This window comes from Amblyraja radiata, chromosome 6 (genome assembly GCF_010909765.2).
Source record: "Amblyraja radiata isolate CabotCenter1 chromosome 6, sAmbRad1.1.pri, whole genome shotgun sequence".
NCBI classification, from domain to species: Eukaryota; Metazoa; Chordata; class Chondrichthyes; order Rajiformes; family Rajidae; genus Amblyraja; species Amblyraja radiata.
Window position 1 is genome coordinate 16,743,202 of NC_045961.1, and position 20,234 is coordinate 16,763,435.

Below are 20,234 nucleotides of genomic sequence, written 5' to 3' on the forward strand. Positions count from 1 at the left end.
GGTGCCAGGGAGTTAGTTAACAGGATGTGTGGGTGTAAATTAGCAGTGACCCATATCATTCTGGGATACTTCATTATACTTCCCCTCCATTCTAATACTCCCTCAACAGGTCAGACTTTAAGTGCCGCTATTATTAAAGTTTTAGTGCCTTATCTACTGACAACGGAACAGTGAAATTCTTACTTGATGCAGTTTCAGTTGTTCAGGCAACTGAACCATCCTATCACCAACTAGAGAATGGTCATGACCTCCCATCCACCTCAATGGAGCACATCGGACTATCTTTAACTGGACTTTAATGGACTTTATCTTGCACTAAACATTATTCCCCTTATCCTGTATCTGTACACTGTGGACGGCGTGATTGTGATCATGTTTAGTCTTTCCTTTGACTGCAAAGCACGCAACAAAAGCTTTGTACTTGGGTACACGTGACAATAAACTATACTGAACAGGTTAGTAAACGCAATGCATGCTGATAAAATTTCATAAACTAAAATGCAGTGAATGAAAAACCTCAGTACGTAAAAAAATACCAAACTCCGTACTGTAACCAAAGACACAGTCCATAGAAGATCAGAGTTGATGAGGTCAGTGTTGTGCAGTGTTCAAGTACCTGTGATGGACTTTCGATGGTGGGGAGGTATGTACCTGTGATGGACCGGGCAGTGTCCATCACTCACTGTAGTCTCCATTCCTGGGCATTTGAGTTACTGAACCAGTCAGTGTGCTCTCTACTTACACTCTACACACTTACATTATTTCCCCTGAAGGCCTTCTGTCATCTCATTCTCTCTCAGAAGCACTCTTCACCATTCCTAAATGCTTTTCGTTATTTCAATAGTTCATATATATATTTTGTTAATTACAATTTTTTTTTAAGATAACTGCAAGTAAAAGCGAATTCACTTAGAAATATGTTGAACATGTGAATTAATTAATTCTTAATTGTAAAGTGAAATAAGAAAGATAATAACGTATAATAGTAAGATTAAACGAGAACTTACCAGTTTGAAGTTAGATCTGTATTTTATGAGGAGTTACGATGAGGGATTACGTGAAGAACCCGCTCAGTGCGCAGGCGCGGCATACTTCCAAGCAACGGTGTGGAATCACAGATAGACACAGTTATTTGAAGTAAACATAGTAAAGATAAGGAGACATCAATTTATTAGTTTGATCCATATAATGAGGATGGGAGCGGAGGGCACGTAATCCCTCATCGTAACTTCTCATAAAATACAGATCAAACTTCAAACTGGTAAGTTCTCGTTTAATCTTAATATTTTACTTCGGAGTCACGTGAGTGACTACGTGAAGACTTCTAAGCTCTGTGATTTCAAACCGTGTAACAGTTTCATTTCACTCACTGCCGAAGTTCTTGAGGGAGGAAGTGTTATCGTAATCAACCAATGAGTCTATTTGTAGAAAAACACAATGGTATTTTTTAAACAATAACAACAAAGAATTAAATTGCTCCCCTGGGCTTAAATTAAATATTTGCAGTTCGTAAATCTTTACTGCAAATAAACCAGGTTTTGCCAACGGCTTATTATAAAATTTCTGAACGGTCTTTTCCCCCCCACCATCCTGCTGTAGCCAGGATGTGGTCTATAGGCAAGTCCATTCTTTAGCCGTCGACATGGATGCTGCCCTGGTGGAATAAAATTTGTACATGTTAGTGTTTATCCCAGCAGTTTCTAGCACCTGCTTGAGCCATCTCGCAATGGTTTGGCTCGTCACCCGACCATAAGGTTTTTATGACTGACCCACAAGGCTTTTCATCTCCCTCGAATATTTTGGTTGTGTCTATGTAGGATAGTAGGTGGGTCATGGCACATAACCGTGGTTCTGGTGGGTAAGCCCAGAATTCCACGACTGGATTAGGTGTTGCTGGTCTGCTATGTTTGATCAGTCGCTGGATAACGACAGATCTGGTCTGGAGCTGTGATCATTTTGTCCAGTCGCAATAGGTGTAGTGACTGGACCCTCTGAGCGGATACAAGTGCCATCAACATGAGCGTCTTTAGTGTAGCTTGCTCGAGGCCGAGGGATCTGGCTGGTGGCCATTCCCTGAGATATGTCAGGACCACACTGATATCCCAAATATGGGTATACCTGGGCTTAGGGCTTGATATTGTAAATGCCCTTCATCAATTTTACCACCAGTGGATGGGATCCCATCGCCTGTTGTCCTGGCGCTGGTTTGAGATAAGCAGAAAGAGCACTCCGCGCTGTGTTGATGGCACTGTAGCTGATCCCTACATCGTGGTGTAGATAGGCCAGGAACTCCAGTATGTTGGTGGCTGTGGCTGTTGCGTATGTTGTCCCTGTTTCCTGGCAGTACTTCTCCCTTTTTTGATGCTGGTTAAGTACTGCCTCTTGGTGGATGTTCGAAGGGATGCCGACATGGTGGTGATGGTTTGTTTGGACAATCCCAGTTCCAGGTAAGGTCTGTTCAAACTTGCAACCCAGGCGTTTAATTTTCTCATGGCATGGGTGTTTAGCTTACCTGGTAGGTAAGTAGCTGATAGCCAAATATGTCTTTCGACACACCATTGCCAAATCATGTTGACCAATTTGTCGCATGATAATGATTTTATGCCACCCATATGGTTAATATAAGCCATCACTGTAGTATTTATCAATTTGTAACCGAACATGCAAGTGCTGCATATTAGATACATATGCTTTTAAATCATAAAAGGCGCCCAACATCTCTAGATAGTTAATGCCCAGTGTAAGTAGTAATGATGACTCTAGATTAGTCCATCTACCACCTGTGCTGGATATGGAGTTAGTCGCTCCCCAGCCTTGAGCACTGGCATCTGTTTGAATAACTAAAGTAGGGTTAGTGATGAAGATAGGGCTGAAACTATGCCAAACGTTTTCTGCCCACCACTGTAGCTCTGATATTGCTTCAGTGGGTAATTTCATGACACGATCATAGTGACCTGTATGTCGTTTTATTGCCTGTACCTTTGCTCTCTGTAAATTTTTGATAGTGCAAAGGTCTGAATTGTGTAGCCGGAAATGCTGCTACCATTTTACCAATCACTGTTGCTACTTGTCGAATAGTTGGTCTTTTGTTGACCATTAAATTGTTGCATGATTGTGCTAATCCAATCATTTTCTCCCTTGGCAGGGTAACAGTCATATGGACTGAGTTAATTGTGAAACCCAGGTAGTCCATTATAGTGGATGGGTTTAACTTAGATTTGTCTGGATGTAGGATGAACCCCAGAGTTTCAAGGAGCTGTTTTGTAGCTGAGACTGCTGCCACAGCCAGTTTCATTGTTTTCCCCACTATGAGGATATCATCCAAATATGCCATGACAATATGTTTTTGTTTCCTTAGTATTGCCATAGCTGGCTTCAATATTTTTGTGAATAATTTTGGGGCGGAAGTGAGAACATTAGGCAATGCTTTGTACTGCCACTGCTGCCCCATCCAGATAAATTTTAGGTATCTGCTATGATCCTTGTGTATGGGTATTAGATAGTAAGCATCTTTGAGATCAATGCTTGCCATGTAGTATCCTTTGGAAATCAGTTGTCTAGCAGTAACAAATGTTTCCATTTTGAAATGTATATACTTAACAAACTTGTTTAGTGATGTTAAGTCAATGATGATGTGACATCCACCATCTTTTTTGGTTTTGGTGAATATATTGCCTACAAATTCCAAGGGTTCATGTTTGGTCTTTTCTATGACCCCCTTTGTGATAAGTCTCACCAGTTCAGCTTGTCCCTCCCGTTGCTCTTTGACGGAGGGAGAAAATACCCTTTGGGGCCAATGTTGAACTGGCGGCGTTTTTTCTGATATAAACTGAATTTTATATCCCCTAATGCTGTTGAGTATATACTTGTCACTCGTGACCATACCCCATGCTTCTTTAACAAGTGTAATCTCCCCCCTGTTAGTAAAGCACCCATATTCTCTATATGCTGCTAGGAACCAGACCCACCTACTTCCATGGTTATTGGCGATTCTGTTTCTTCATTTTCCTGAAGGTTCTGTTCTGACGTGCTGGCGATGTTTGGGGGAGGCGCATTTTCCAGGGGGTCCGCTGCGGGCCCTGATCTAAAAAAGATCTTTGGGGATAATGTGCGGACCCCAAGCGTTCACCAGTCCCATATTGCGGACGTCGACTGGTGGATGCCGTGGGGTGCTGCCGCTTGGGTATCGGAGGTCTTGGTTTGCTCGTCCCGGGGCCTGCCCTCATTAGGCCAAAGGTTCTTGATGCTTCCTCCATCTCCTTCAGTTTTTTATTGAGATCTTTCCCAAATAGCAGCGCGTCCGTCTCCGCAGCTGGGGCTTTACACAAGCCTGCAAATTTGGGATTGAGGGCAGGTCTTATGTTTTCCCTCCAGAGATTGTTGATCTCAAATTGTGTGGTACACATTAATGCCAGCACATCCCGCTGGCAGGTATCCATCTCCGTGGTCTCCACGGAAACGAGCAAAGGCTGTGATGGCCGACGTCAGGAGCCTTAGGATCCGCTGTAGCTTGAGTTCTTGGGTCCGGATGTGTGACCCCACATGCCCCCAGATTTTTGACACTTTTTACTTTGAGGGCCTCACAGTTTTCTGGTGCTGTGTGTTGTTCCAGCACCTCAGCGAGCACCTTTTCCAGTAATGGTTTATTGGATAGATGGTTGATGCTGGCCGCCATTCTTGGTTCCAGCGGTGCTCCAGCCCGTGGGGTTGCTACAAAGTGGTCCACCACACCCAACAGCTCTTCCTGTTCCTGCACCCCTGGCATACTCCCGAATTCGCCCGCCTGCCCCTGTTCCAGACCAGCCCAGCCATGGTCACCAATGCTAGCCTCCAGTAATGAGGGAGCAGAGGGCAGTGTACAGAACACTGTGGAGGGGGTGCCTGACCTACCTCCGCGAGAGTGCTCTTTCTGCGCATCTCGCTGGAGCTGCTCCAATAGCTGTTGGATGCAGCTCAGGCGGCTGTCTCTCCTCCATTTAGGTGGAGACATGTCCCCGTCCGACGAATCGGATGGCTAGACATCCAGCCCGCAGATCAGGCACAAGCGGGACTGGGCTCGGCGCGGTGATGGGGATAGCGGAGCGCCCGGTAATTGTTCCTACCGCCTTCTTCTAGAGCTTTTGTGCCTTGTAGAAGCGAGAGCGCCCGTCAAGCAGCGCGTCTCGCAGGCACCTGCTCCGAGAGCCGCTCCAGCGGCTCAGGCGGCTCTCTCTCCCCCCGTGCGGGTGGAGAGACGTCCCGTCCGAAATCGGGAACACCTGCCGGATGCCTCTTCGGGTGGCTATGCATCCAGCCCGCTGCTCAGGTACTAGCGGGCTGGGCTCGGCACGGTGTCGGGGAATAGCGGAACACCGGGTAAACGCTCCTACCGCCTGTTGCTGTCCCCCCTCCCCGACGGAAAACGTTCCTCTTCGAACGGGGGACAGTTTTGTTCCAGAGCCTTTTTCTCTGCCTGTAAAACACAAGCAGAAAAAAGGCTCCCCTGTAAAAGAAACCCGACCTCAGGGTACTCACCTGATGGTCCGGTTCATTCTGTAGCGGGAGCGCCTATCTCCCGCAGCAGCCGCTGTTGCACTGCTGGCGTAATGCCGCGCCTGCGCACTGAGCGGGTTCTTCACGTAGTCACTCACGTGACTCCGAAGTAAAATTTGCTAATGGAGTCATAGAGATGTACTGCACAGAAACGGGCCCTTCGGCCCACCTCATCCATGCTGACCAAGATGGAATACTGGGCTAGTCCCATTTGCCTGCATTTGGCCCATATCCCTCAAAACCCTTCCTATTCATATATCTGACCAAATGTATTTTAAAAGTTGTAATTGTATCCACTTCTGTAGCTTCCTCTGACAACTCGTTCCAGGTATGGACTACCCTCGGAGTGAAAAACTTTCCCCTGAGGTCCCTCTTAAATTTATCCCCTCTCACCAAAAGCCTGAGCCCTCTGGCTTTAGAATCTGACGGAACAGGGGAGAAGAAGGAATGATTGGGGTGACAATGGACACTTCAGGTAATTATTTTCTGAACAACTGTCTAAAAAACAACTGGGAGGAAACCAGGGCACCCGTAGGAAACTCACACACAGAGAGAACGTACAAACTCCGCACAGACAGCACCCGTAGTCAGGATCGAACCCAGCTCTCTGGCACTATGAGGCAGCAGCTCTACCAACGCACCACTGTGCCGCCCCTAATCATTGAGAACAATGCAAATGTTGATGGAAGGAATTTTATTCAGGATTTATTTTATTTTCTACTCCCTGTGGGAAATGTCCTGAAACTTTATTTTCCATGATTAAACTGTAACTTAAGAAAAATGTGTTTTACAGAAGCAACTTTGGGGAAATCAGTAATTAATCATAGGCCACTTGGATAACATACAGTAGGTCTCCATATGTCTCCAGTAGCGGTCAAAGTTCTTCCTAAACTATGACAATTTACGCAATTCGACAGAAACATTTGTTCTGAGAGTATGTCAGATCTCTGATATAAACGCTTTATAAATAAGTTTACTTCAGTTTAGACTTCAGTGATACAGTGTGGAGACAGGCCCTTCGGCCCACTGACCAGTGATCACCTCGCACACTAAAGGGCCTGTCCCACTTAGGCAACTTTTTAGGCGAGTGCAGGCGATTCTGCGCTCGCCACATGATCGCCACATGGTCGCCACATGTTCGCCACATGTTCGCTGGTGGTCTCTGGTGAGTCTCCTTCATGGTCACGAGGAGTTCCCGCATTCTGGGAACTAGTCGCGGCCTCAGTATGGTCGCCACAAAATTTTCAACATGTTTTTCAACACGAGGGAAATAGATGGTGATATGGTGAGATGCAGAACAAATGAATGAAGGATCTATCATTTGCAAACATGGCTCAAAGTCCCTGATTTAGAGCCACATATCCCCGCTGGACACAGTGCTCTAGTTATGAATCCATACGACTAAGTCATCGCTAATCCCGTGAATCCTTAATCTTCGAGGACTTGGAGGGGCTTTACCCAAGCGCTGTACTAAAAGGTTATAACACTGTCGAGAAGACAAAGTTTAGCTTTTGTTTTCTCACGGATGAAACGTCATTAAAGCGTGGAACTTAAATCATTTCCACTGATTGCAAATCTCTTGGAGAGAAGATATTTATATTCCTTGGAGGAGGAATCCTTTCGCGATGACCTGGAGGGGGCATGAGAAGAGAGAACTAATTAATCCCACAGCTCGAGGAAGGGACAGGGTCAACCAGTCGTTTGCAGAAGAAGTTCAATCAAATAAATTCTGACATTTCTACACAGGAGAATGGGCAGTCTGAGTCACATCACGACAATAAGTCAAAACTATTTCCGGAAGAGGAGGATATTAATTGTAATTTTCCAGCATCTGCAGTTCCCTTTTGAACAGGATATTAAACTCATTGGCTTTTCCGGCTACAGGAAGGATGTCATTAAGTCGGAAAGGGTGCAGAAGAGATTCATCAGGATGCTACCTGGGTTTACGGGCTTGAGTTACAGAGAGAGGTTGGATAGGCTGGGACTTTTTTTCTTTGGAGCGTAGGAGGCTGAGGGGTGACCTTATTGAGGTGTACAAAATCATGAAGAGCATGGATAAAGTGAACGCTCGCAGTATTTTTCTCAGGGTAGAGGATTCTAAAACTAGAGGGCACAGGCTTAAGGTGAGAGGGGAGAGAGTTAAGAGGGACCACAGAGCAAGTTTTTCACTCAGGGGATAGTCCGTATCTGGAACGAGCTGCCAGAGGAAGTTACAGAAGCGGATACAATTATGACTTTAAAACACATTTGGACAGGTATATGGAAGATAGAAACAAAATGCTGGAGTAACTCAGCGGGTCAGGCAGCATAGAAAACATAGAAAACAGGAAATGCAGGAAAAGTGTTCCCCATGTTGGGGGGGGGGGGGGTCCAGAACCAGGGGCCACAGTTTAAGAATAAGGGGTAAGCCATTTAGAATGGAGATGAGGAAACACTTTTTCACACAGAGAATTGCGAGTCAGATGGCGGTGGAGGCCGGTTCTCTGGATATTTTCAAGAGAGAGCTATATAGGGCTCTTAAAGATAGTGGAGTCAGGGGATATAGGGAGAAGGCAGGAACGAGGTAGTGATTGGGGATGATCAGCCATGATCACATTGAATGACGGTGCTGGATTGAAGGGCCGAATGGCCTACTCCTGCAACACCTATTGTCTATTGTCTATTTACATAAGTATTCAGACCCTTTACTCAGTACTTTGTTGAGGCATCTTTGGCAGTGATTACAGCCTCAAATCTTCTTGGGTATGACGCTACAAGCTTGGCACACCTGTATTTGGGTAATTTTTCCCATTCTTCTCTACAGATCCTCTCAAGCTCTGTCAGGTTGGATGGGGAGCATCGATGCACAGCTATTTTCAGCTCACTCCAGAGATGTTTAATCGGGTTCAAATCCGGGCTCTGGCTGGGCCACTCAAGGACATTCACAGGCTTGTCTCTAAGCCACTCCTGCTTTGTCTTGGCTGTGTGCTTAGGGTCATTGTCCTGTTGGAAGGTGAACCTCCGCTCCAGTCTGAGGTCCAGAACGCTCTGGAGCAGTTTTTCATCAAGGATCTCTCTGTACTTTGCTCCGTTCATCTTTCCCTTGATCCTGACTAGTCTCCCAGTTCCTGCCACTGTAAAACATCCCCACAGCATGATGCTGCCACCACCATGCTTCACTGTAGGTATGGTATTGGCCAGGTGATGAGCCGTGCCTGGTTTCCTCCAGACGTGACGCTTGGCATTCAGGCCAAATAATTCAATCTTGGTTTCATCAGACCAGAGAATCTTGTTTCTCATGGTCTGAGTCCTTTAGGTGCCTTTTGGCAAACTCCAAGCGGGCTGTCATGTGCCTTTTACAGAGGAGTAGCTTCTATCTGGCCACTCTACCATAAAGGCCTGATTGGTGGAGTGCTGCAGATATAATTGTCCTTCTGGAAGGTTCTCCCATCTCCACAAAGAAACTCTGGAGCTCTGTCAGAGTGACCATCGAGTTCTTGGTCACCTCCCTGATCCAGGCCCTTCTCCCCAGATTGCTCAGTTTGGCCAGGTGGCCAGTTCTATGAAGAATCCTGGTGGTTCCAAAGTTCTTCCATTTAATAATGACGGAGGCCACTGTGCTCTTTGGGACCTGCAATGCTGCAGAAATTGTTTTATACCCTTCCCCAGATCTGTGTCTCAACACAATCCTGTCTCGGAGGTCTATGGACAATTCCTTCGTCTTCATGGCTTAATTTTTGGTCTGACATGCACTGTCCACTGTGGGACCTTATACAGACAAGTGTGTGCCTTTCCAAATCATCTCCAATCAATTTAATTTACCACTGGTGGACTCCAATCAAGTTGTAGAAACATCTCAAGGATAATCAATGGAAACAGGATGAAGCTAAGCTCAATTTTGAGTGTCATAGCAAAGGGTCTGAATATTTATGTAAATGTGATATTTCAGTTATTTATTTTTAATTACTTTGCAAAAATGTCTAAACACCTGTTTTCACTTCTTCATTCTGGGGTATTGTGTGTGATTGATGACTAAAAAAAAAGAATTTAATCCATTTTAAAATAAAGTTGTAACGTAACAAAATGTGGAAAAGTGAAGGGGTCTGAATACTTTCTGAATGCACTGTATGTCTCTCATAATTTTATATACTGCTGTCAAGTCTGCTCACAACCTCTGGCTTTCCAGAGAAAACAATCCAAGTCGGTCCAATCTCTTCCTGTAGCGAATCCCCCCTAATCCAGGCATCATTCTGATTGACTTCCTCTGCTCCCTTTAAAAACACCCACATCCTTCTAGTAATGAGGTGCATAGTATGGCATGCAATACTCCATATGTGGCCGAACTAAAGTCCTACATATCTGCAAGTTGATTTCCTGACTCTTCTACTCAATGCCCCGACCTATGAAACTTAGCATACAATATGCCTACGTTACCACTCTAGATACGTGTGTTGTCGCTGTTGATGTTGAAACAAAGCTGTATTTAAACCTCATTATATACTGTAAGTTTTCATTCGTTCTGAGGCACCAGGAGATGATCAAAATAGGTCATTAGGTTTTAGGTAAACTTCCTGTTGTCCAGATTTCTCTCACCCTTCTGATAAAGGGTCTTTGATAGTTACTGCTACTCCTTCTACCGATGCTGTCTGACTTACTGTGCTGCCACCATTTTCTGTTCTGGATAAGAGGATTTAATTTTCAATAATAAGCGCATGTGATAGAATGTGTGATAGTATACAAATGATGCACAGGTCTGAGTGCGTCGGTAGGAATTGTGTGCACAAGGTAACTTTGGAATGGTTTAAACACACGAGGCGAATGTTTTAGACCATTCCAAAGTAACCGCGTGCACACAATTCCTACCGAAGCACGAAATAGACCTGTGCATCATCTGTTTTATAGTATTGGGAGAAAAAAGTAAAATAAAAATAGAACTCTGCTATTTTCCAAATCATGCATCCGGTAAAAACAATTACACGGTACAGCAGCGGCTTTTAGGCAATCAGATTGCAGAGATTCTTAGACCCATTCTATAAAACACTTTTATTCCCACCTTCCTTAAGTGGTAGACACAGCCCGGTCCATCACGGATACTGACCTCTCCACCATCGAAAGTCCATCACAGGTACTGACCCCCCCCCCCCCCCCCCCCCACCCACCATCGAAAGTCCATCACAGGTACTGACTTCCCCACCATCAAAGAGATCTCCAGGAGGTGCTGCCTCAAAAAGGCAGCCAGCATCAGCAAAGACCCACACCACCCTGGCCACGCTCTCATCTCGCTGCTACCATCGGGAAGAAGGTACAGGAGCCTGAAAACCGTGACCTCCAGGTTCAAGAACAGCTTCTTCCCAGCAACCATCAGGCTCTTGAACACTACACACACTAACCTCAGCAGCTATGATCTTCTATGGACTGTGTCTTCAGTTAGACTAAACAAGCCTGTTAAGCTACAGTTTTGTTCAGTTGCCGGTACATATGACAATTAAACACTCTTGACAAATAGTTGTGGGACTCTCTCTTTACACTGGCATCACTTGCATGTTTAGTTTAGAGATACAGCGTGGCAACAGGCCGGTGGGTATATGGAATGAGCTGCCAGAGGAGGTAGTTGAGGCAGGTACAATAACAACATTGAGGAGACAGTTGGACAGGTACATGGATAGGAAAGGTTGAGAAGGATATGGACCCCAATGCAGGCAGGTGGGACTAGTGTAGGCGGAGCATGTTGGTTGGCATGGACAAGTTTGGCCAATAGGCCTGTTTCCGTGCCGTGTTACTCTGTGACTCTAAAACACATCCGTGAGACTACAGTGGGCAGGGTTTAGTCAGAGAGAAGCATGGTAAATCCACGGTGAGATTATATCAGGATCAACAATGCTTTGCCAGGCAACGAACATTCTGGGTCAGATTTTAAGTGCAAAACCTGTATCTGAGGAATAATGTGCTGGCATTGGAGACAGCCAAGAGGAGGTTTAGGAAAATGATCCCGAGGATGATTTGGTTAATGGATGATGAGCGTTTGTTGGCACTGGGCCTGTACTTTTTTATTGCACCATCCGCAAGCATTGCCACTTTTCATTTCACTGCACATCTCGTATGCGTATGTGTCGTATAAACTTGACTTGACTTGACAGAATTGAAACTTACCAAATAGTGAAAAGCCTGGATAGAGTGGATGTGGAGATGATGTTTCCACTAGTGGGAGAGTCTAGGACCACAGGGCACAGCCTCAGAATAAAAGGATGTGCTTTTAGAAAGTTATGGGGAATTTCTTTTTAGTCAGATGGTGGTGAATCTATGGAATTCATTGCCACAGGCAGCTTTGGGAGCAAGTCATTGGGTATTTAAAGATGGAGATAAATAGATTATTGATTACTACGGGTGCCAGGGGTTATGGGGAGAAGGCAGGAAAATGGGATTAGGAGGGAGAGATAGATCAGCAATGATTGAATGGCAGAGTAGATTTGATGGGCCAAATGGCCAAATTCTGCTCCTATCACTTAATCGTTATGATCTTAATGGGGTTGAGAGGGAAAGATAGATCAGCCCTGATTGAATGGCAGAATAGATTTAGATTTGATGGACTGCATGGCCTATGATTTATGAACTTAAGAACCTACTGATTAGCAGATTAGACATTCTGGCTCATGACTACGATCAAATAGACAACTGCAAGAAAGCAAGAGTTAAAAACCAGACATAAGGAAACATTCTTTAATGAATAATTGTTTCTGAAAGAAAAATACAAACGAATGCACCGAGGGCAACATCTTTTCCATAAAATGTAGGCACCATGAAAGGTTTCCTAAGAAATGTATCAATGCAGGATTTAAACTGCAAAGTGCAGGAATAAAGAACAAGTCTTTCATTGATACAAAAACCTTCAGAGTAAAAGTCTGGAAAAAATATTAGTACAACTCAATTTGTAAAAGTACAAAGAGCCTGAATCTGTGCATGTGAGCTGCAAAGCTTTGCCTTAATACAAAATGCATGTTAAAAATAACCCATAGATTCACTAGAAGCAGTGACATTAACCTTTAACCTTAACTTTATCAGGGTCTCAGCTACAATCCATTAACCAGCTCCCTCCGCATTTAAGCCCAGCTTCATAAATGGAAACAAATACAAAAGATAAACTAACTTTCAACCTTTTAAGTAAATTGATATGTTCTTGTGCAGATCCCTGCTGTGTTTATGCCTTTTCAACCACTTATCAAAATGGAAGATATATTTTTTTCCCCAGTTAGGTCATGTTTTTAACTACAGAAGAAAATAAACCACTATTACTTGGAGTAAGTGATCTAAATCAATCACTATTTAGTAGAATATTCATTTTACACTTTATAATATCCCTGATTTAATTTGCAAATAGTATCAATCTAAAACAGACTGTTAAATCACTGCAAAAACAAGTAGGAATTGGGAATTTTGTGTTATTATATTTTTTGGTGACACGACATTCATGTGAACTGATGGGAATGTTGAGGCATGTGCAAAATGACATGTTTAACGTCTGAAATAGTTTTAGGCCAGCCTTGACCTTAACTTAAAGTCTTTGGTTGGATGTTCAGGTGATAAAAACGCCTCGTCTTCAAGCACGAACAGGTTTCCTTTTACGTTGTCTCAGTTTTCTTATGTGCCTTGATCTCCTCAGCCCAGCTGGATGTGGAAAACACATACATTTTTAGTTTAGTTTAGTTTATTGTCACATGTATCGAGGTACAGTGAAAGTCTTTTGTTTGTTGCATGCGATCAGTCAACGGAAATTGTTACGTGATTACAATCGAGCAGTCTACAGTGTACAGAGACATGTCAAAAGGAATAGAGGAATTTAGTGCAAGATAAAGTCTAGTAAAGTCTGATTAAAGATAGTCCAAGGGTCTCCAATGAGGTAGGTGGGAGGTCAGGATCACTCTCGAGTTGGTGATAGGATGGTTCAATGGCTTGATAACAGCTGGGACAGCAGAATCCCTAAATCCCATCAGGTTTAAGTAGGTTTATTATTGTCATGAGTACCAAGATACAGTGAAAAGCTTTGTGTTACATGCTATCCAAACAGAGCAGATAAAGCCACACATAAATGTAATCGTCAACCTCAACAACAATAGGTAGAGCAAAGGGGGACAGAGTGCAGAATATAGTTCTCAGCATTGTAGCACATCAGTTCCATAGACAAAGTCCAATGTCCACAATGGGGTAGAGGTGAATCAGACAGTACCCTAGCTTATGGAAGGACCATTCAGAAACCTGATAACAGTAGGGAAGAAGCTGTTACTGAGTCTGGTTGTGTGCGCTTTCAAGCTTCTAGGTTAAAAGACTGGGCACAATTACAACTTTCAAAGGACATTTGAACAGATGGATAAGTAGGGTTTACATGGATATTGGCCAAATGCGGGCAAATGGAACTAGTCCAGTCTGCCAACTTGCATGGACAAAGTGGGCCGAAGGGCCTGTGTGTACTATACATCTCTATGAATCTAAAGGATGGAGAGGTTGAACAGTCTAGTACTTTATTCCTTGAGTGCAGGAGGATGAGAGGTGATATTATAGAGATATCACAGAGATAGGGTATAGAGGGGAATCAAGAACCAGAGGGCAGAGACTTAAGTGAGAGGGGAAAGGTTTATTAAGAACTTGAGGCATACATTTTTTATACAGAGGGTGTTGGGTATATGGAATGAGCTGCCAGAGGAGGTAGTTGAGTACTATAACATTTATAGAGTGCTTGTCTGTGCGGATTTAATACGTGAGTTTGCTCCGAGTTCTTCGGTTTTGTCTCACACTCCAAAGTCGCACACGTTTGGTTAATTGTCTTGGTATAAATGCATACATGTAAAATTGTCCCTAGTGTGTGTAGGGTAGAGTTAATGTGCAGGGATCCCTGGTCGGTCCGGACTCGTTGGGCCAAAGGGCCTGTTTCCACCCTGTATCTCTAAACTAAACTAAACTTGAAAGACATTTGGACAGGTACATGGATAGGAAAGGTTTAGAGGGATATGGGAAAAACGTGGGCAAATGGGACTAGACTTGGTCGGCCTGGACGTGTGGGGCTGAAGGGCCGGTTTCCGTGCTGGATGACTCTATTCAGATCAGGAACTAAGGAAGTAATTTATCCTTATTTCTGTGGATATATAACTGATAATTCTTTCCTCCCCAGGGGTGCTGGGGAAGGAAATGAACATTCCTTAATGTAGGAGTAAGTAAATGTCTGGGGGATTCAGGGAGTGGTGGAGACTGAAGTAATGTGACTGCACTCCAGTAAATAATACAGGCGGCTTGACTAGTTGCAAATTGCCTATCGACAGATACAAAGGAGAAATGATTTACAGGTAGAAACACATGTAAATCCTGACCCAACAACTGATACTTGTGCAGGGACCTGGGATATAGTAATTTGGTAACTTCATGTTACAGGCACATTAATGCTGGAATGGACATCTGGTGTGGAGGGTAGCACATGCACACAAGGCTTGCACGAAGAGGGCCGTTAACAACATTGAAGGCAGCAGAAAAGGAGACATGTGGAGTCATTGCGTGAAGCAGTGTTAGACACCGTAATCAAACATGCGACGAAAGATAGGGTACAAAGCACAGTCAGTGCCGATCCTTAAAGGGGCTGTGACTTCAGGCTACTTCAGCTTTAGGTATATTATTGTCACGTGTGCCGAGGCACAGTGAAAAATCCCACCCCGGTCATTCCTTCTTCTCCCCAATCCAGTTGGGCAGAAATTACAGAAACTTGAAAGCGCGCACCACCAGACTCAGGAACAGCTTCTTCCCCTCCGTTATCAGGCTTCTGAATGGTTCTTCCATAAGCTAGGATACTGTCTGATTCACCTCTACCCCATTGCAGACATTGGACTTTGTCTCTGGAACTGATGCGCTACAATGCTGAGAACTATATTCTGCACTCTGTATCTCCCCCTATTGTACTTGAGTTTGGCGGTTATATTTAGGTATAGTATTATCTGATCTGATTGGATTACATGCAAAACAAAGCTATTCATAGGAAAGATACAAAGTGCTGGAGTAACTCAGCAGGTCACGCAGCATCTCTGGAGATCATGTATAGGTGACGTTTCAAGTCAGGATCCCTGTTCTAAAGAAGTCTGAAGAAGGATCCCGACCCAAAACATCACCTATCTATGTTTTCCAGAGATGCTACCAGGCCCGCTGAGTTACTCCAGCACTTTGTGACTTTTTTGGTAAACCACCATCTGTTCTCTATCTTGCTCCCTCTCCCTCTTTCTCTCCCTCTCTCTCTCTCTCTCCATCTCCACTTCTTGTTGACACGTACAGGATCATGAGGGGCATGGATAAAGTGAACGCTCATAGTCTTTTCTCAAGGGTAGAGGATTCTAAAACTAGAGGGCACGGGCTTAAGATGAGAGGGGAGACATTTAAGAGGGGCCTCAGGGACAACTTTTTCACTCAGAGGGTAGTCTGAATCTGGAACAAGCTGCCAGAGGAAGTGAAAGAAATGGATACAATTGAGACTTTTAAAATAAATTTGAACAGATATATAGATAGGAAGGGTTTAGTTGAATCTGGGCCAAACACAGGCAAAAGGGACTAGCCCAGTGTGTCAACTTGGTCAGCGTGGATACGGCGGTCCGAAGGGGCTATTTCCATGCTACATTGGTCTATGACTCGGCACAGCGGTAGAGTTACTGCCTTAACAGAGCCAGAGACTTGGGTTCGATCCTGACTATGGATGCTGTGTGTACGGAGTTTACACCTTCTCCCTGTGACCATGTGGGTTCCCCCCTGGTGCTAAAGTTTCCTTCCACATCCCAAATACATCAGGTTTGTAGGTTAATTGGCTTCTGTAAATTGTTCCTGGAGGGTAGGATAGAACTAGTGCATGGGGTGATTGTTGGCCTGGATCTGGTGAGCCAAAGGGTCTGTTTCCACACTGTAATGCTAGTTCATACATTTGGCCCATCAAGTCTACTCAGCCATTCAATCATGGCTGATCTATCTTTCCTTCTCAACTCCATTCTCCTGCCTTCTCCCCATAACACCCGTACCAATCAAGAATCTGTCAACCTGTGCCTTAAAAATATACATTGATTTGTCCTCCACGGCCGTCTGTGACAATGAATTCCACAGTTTCACCACGCTCTGACTAAAGAAATTCCACCTCATCTCCATTCTAAAGGTACGTCCTTTTATTTTGAGGCATAGCCCTCTGGTCCTAGACTATCCCACCAGTAGAAACATCCTCTCCACATCCATTCCATCCAGGCCTTTCACAATTCTCTATACTCTGACTCCATGACCTTTCAGGATGCCATTAGTATTAATTAGTTTTCTGCAAAAGTGTAAAAACTGCTGCAATTCTTTGACATAACGACTCCAGTCAAAGGATTGAGTGTGTCGTCAGTGAAGCATGAGGCACTGTGTTAGACATTGTTAAACATGACAAGTGACAGGTAACCACATTCCCACTATCATTATAATAAAGAATCAAGTTTAACCCACCTGGTATTCTGCTGTTAAAATGAGTAATCTTTCTCGTAGTTTCTTTAAGAAAAAACATTTCATTACAAATAAGTGGATGGAAATGAAAACAAAATGGACTGCTCATTTGTGATTAGTGGATGGGCAAGTTTTCTGCATCTGATCAGAATTTTTTTTGATTTGGGTAAGTCTAAAAAGGTTAAGGCTGCAAATGCATTACTTTATATATTTATACTCTTCATGCATTCATTAGATTGACCATAGACACAAAATGCTGGTGTAACTCAGCGGGGGCAAGCAGCATCTCTGGAGTGAAAGAATGGGTGACGCTTCGGTTCGAGACCCTTCTCCAGTCTGAGGAAGGGTCTCGAACCGAAACGTGACCCGTTCCTTCTCTTCAGAGATGCTGCCTGCCCCGCTGAGCTACTCCAGCATTTTGTGTCTATCTTCGATTTAAACCAGGATCTAAACGCACTAGACTGACCAAACAGTGCGGAAGTTTTATGTGTTATTTCTAAACGAGGTCAGTGTTATTAGCAGTTTGCCTGAAAGTTTTTGCAAACTGCCACATTGGCACGGTGGGGATGGTCATTTGTCAACCAGAATGTGATAGCCACTGGCTGGCCGCGCAGCAGAATGGCCATCGATCGGGCAGTGGAAAACGGGAGAAGGAAGCCGCTCAACCCGAGGGTGGAGGGTGTCGGCAACGGCGGATGCAAGAACAAAGGGCCGACAAGTGGATCCAGGGCCTGGTCTTCCACACTCTCGAGGTCGGCACTGGTGCACGAAGGCTGAAGGGGGTAGGGCGAGGAGAGGGACAACGGTTCACGGGATAATCCAGAGAGAGCCGACGGCTGCGATGGGCATTTATGGCCATCTGTAGCTGAGATTGTGGAAAAGGCACCAAAACCTGCCGACTCTTGCATATGGACTCAGTGGGCTGTTTCTTTGCATTATGCACTTAATCTGGGATCGTGTTTACGTATAGCAATAATTCACTGAACTGTATGCATAAAAAAAGAAATTCACTGCAACTTAATACATAACAAAGTGATAATGAAGAACCATTGAACCATGAGTTTTGTCATATACATTTAGATTGTAGAAAATGTTAATAATTAGGAGGTAGGTTTTCATCAGATGTATGTGAGTATCTCGATATTCACTCTAAATAGCCAACATTGTTAACACTAATGGTTTTCACAATCTTCCATGCTGTTAGTCCGACATCAAACTTGGTGCATATCCTGTAGTTGTTGTTATACCGCTCGAGTCGTAGATCCCCTGCAACGCGTCAACCAGCATATCTCCTGGGCCTCAGCCACCTATGTTGGATTGTCAGTCTCCATCAGAAAATGCCCATGGTAGTCGACCAAAACACATTCCCATGCACTACAAATTAAACGAAGGAAGGAAGGAAGATATTCTTCCCAAAGATCAAAGGCTTGATAAAGAAAGAACAGTGGAACATAACGAACCCCGTCCTTGGAACGGTTAATGAACGTTGAACATTTTCCAGGCTAGATTTTGACATTCGACATTCGACCTCCAAGAACTTGGCAAGCAATCACAAAAGCCTTTGAGGAGTTTGTCTTCAAATGCTGTTTCTTGGTTTTGAATGTCCAGGCAGCAAACATAAAATGCTATGTTAACTCTACAGGTAGGAAGGCAAACAGCAAACAGGGAGGGACACAGGCAATTAGTGGGCTAAGGTTGGAGATCCTATGTTTCCATGCATTTGGTTGCAAGGGTCGGGCCACCAACTCACGAACCTCCTTGGAGGAGTTTTTGAATATCCACATCATCAAGTATATTGGGATCACCCTCTATGGTCCTGGAGAACTTGGAATACTGGGTTCCTGACAAGATACATGGCAATGATGAATCTCCAACATTCTCACTGCTTTTACTACCGGGAACTACACACATATTACACTCAAACAGCATTACTTTAACAGAAACATCAACGCATTCAGTTTCAGGCCAATGTCTTGACTTAAGCAACAGGCAGAGGGGTTTGAGAACATTGCATGCGATGTTTACATGATGGTATCTCAGGATAATTTCTAAGTAATGGGTTAGGTGGAGCAGAGAGAATAATTTTAACATGCCTAGATCTTCTTGCAGTGTTTATTTAAACATCAATCCAGAAACTGAGGGAAGCAGACCAAGTTTTTAAAATGCTATGGTTACATTAAGAGATGGATGTAGTTCTTAGGGCTAACGGAATCAAGGGATATGGAGAGAAAGCAGGAACGGGGTACTGATTTTGGATGATCAACCATGATCATATTGAATGGCTGATGGCTCGAAGGTCCGAATGGCCTATTCCTGCACCTATTTTCTATCTTTCTATGTTTCTATTAAAGAAGCTGGTTTAAATGTGTTTCCACAATTCATTTCAGGCTTGATCAAAATGACTTGGAATCATAATTTCTCTTGGAACAGAAAGGGATTTATCCATCATTCAGGATCAAATTCAACACCGAAACCTCTTCAGCTCATTTCAAATTCTACTTTACTCTCGTAAAGCAGTGTATTTTGTTGATAGGGGAATGAGACAATACTGTTCATTGGTATCGTCTCATTGTGCCATTTCCCCACGATTTTAATAACACTGCTTCCATGTACATGGTCAGTGATGTACAGTATTTTAACAGGTCTCCATGATGTCTTCTACTGTCTCATAGCAAAGAATATTCATAAGGATGTAACCACTTCCCCACTTATTTAGCTAGAGCTAGTGGATTTTCATCTTTTCTAGTTGAAAATAAAGTGTGCAAAACACAAAGGTTCTTTTTTTTGGAACACAGGCTAGGACTTTATTCTTTGGAGTGCAGGAGGCTGAGGGGTGATCTTCGGGCAACTTGTTCCACACAGAGGGTGGTTTATACACGGAACAAGAGGCTGAGGGTGATCTTATAGAGGTGTATAAGATCATGAGGGGAATAGATTGGATAAACGCACATTGTTTTTCCAGGGTAGGGGAATCATGAACCAGAGGATATGGGTTTAAGGTGAGAGGGGCAAAGATTTAATAGGAACCCGAGGAGCAACCTTTTTACTCAGAGGGTGGTGGGTGTACGGAACGAGCTGCCAGAGGAGGTAGTTGAACTCAGTAATATAAAAACATTTAAAAGCCACTTGGATGGGCACAGTGGATGGGAAAGGTTTAGAGGGATATGGGCCAAAAGTGGGCAAATGGGACAGTTCAGATTGACTGTCTTGGTTGGTATGGATAAGTTGTGTCAAAGGGT

General features: G+C 44.0%; 1 protein-coding gene across 4 annotated transcripts in view; it reads right to left on the reverse strand.

Annotated features, from left to right (window-relative positions):
- Positions 1-12,214: 12,214 nt before the first annotated feature.
- Positions 12,215-20,234, reverse strand: part of postn (periostin) — a 74,919-nt gene continuing 66,899 nt past the window's right edge. For 2 of the 4 annotated variants that reach the window (XM_033022239.1, XM_033022237.1), the window contains 3 exons: positions 18,750-18,836; positions 16,999-17,040; positions 12,215-13,173 (listed from right to left, as the gene is read on the reverse strand). In XM_033022239.1, the coding sequence (XP_032878130.1) occupies positions 13,106-13,173; positions 16,999-17,040; positions 18,750-18,836 (197 nt within the window). In that variant the 3' untranslated portion in view covers positions 12,215-13,105. The remainder of the gene's footprint in view (positions 13,174-16,998; positions 17,041-18,749; positions 18,837-20,234) is intronic. The other 2 variants (XM_033022241.1, XM_033022240.1) reach the window with 1 other exon arrangement.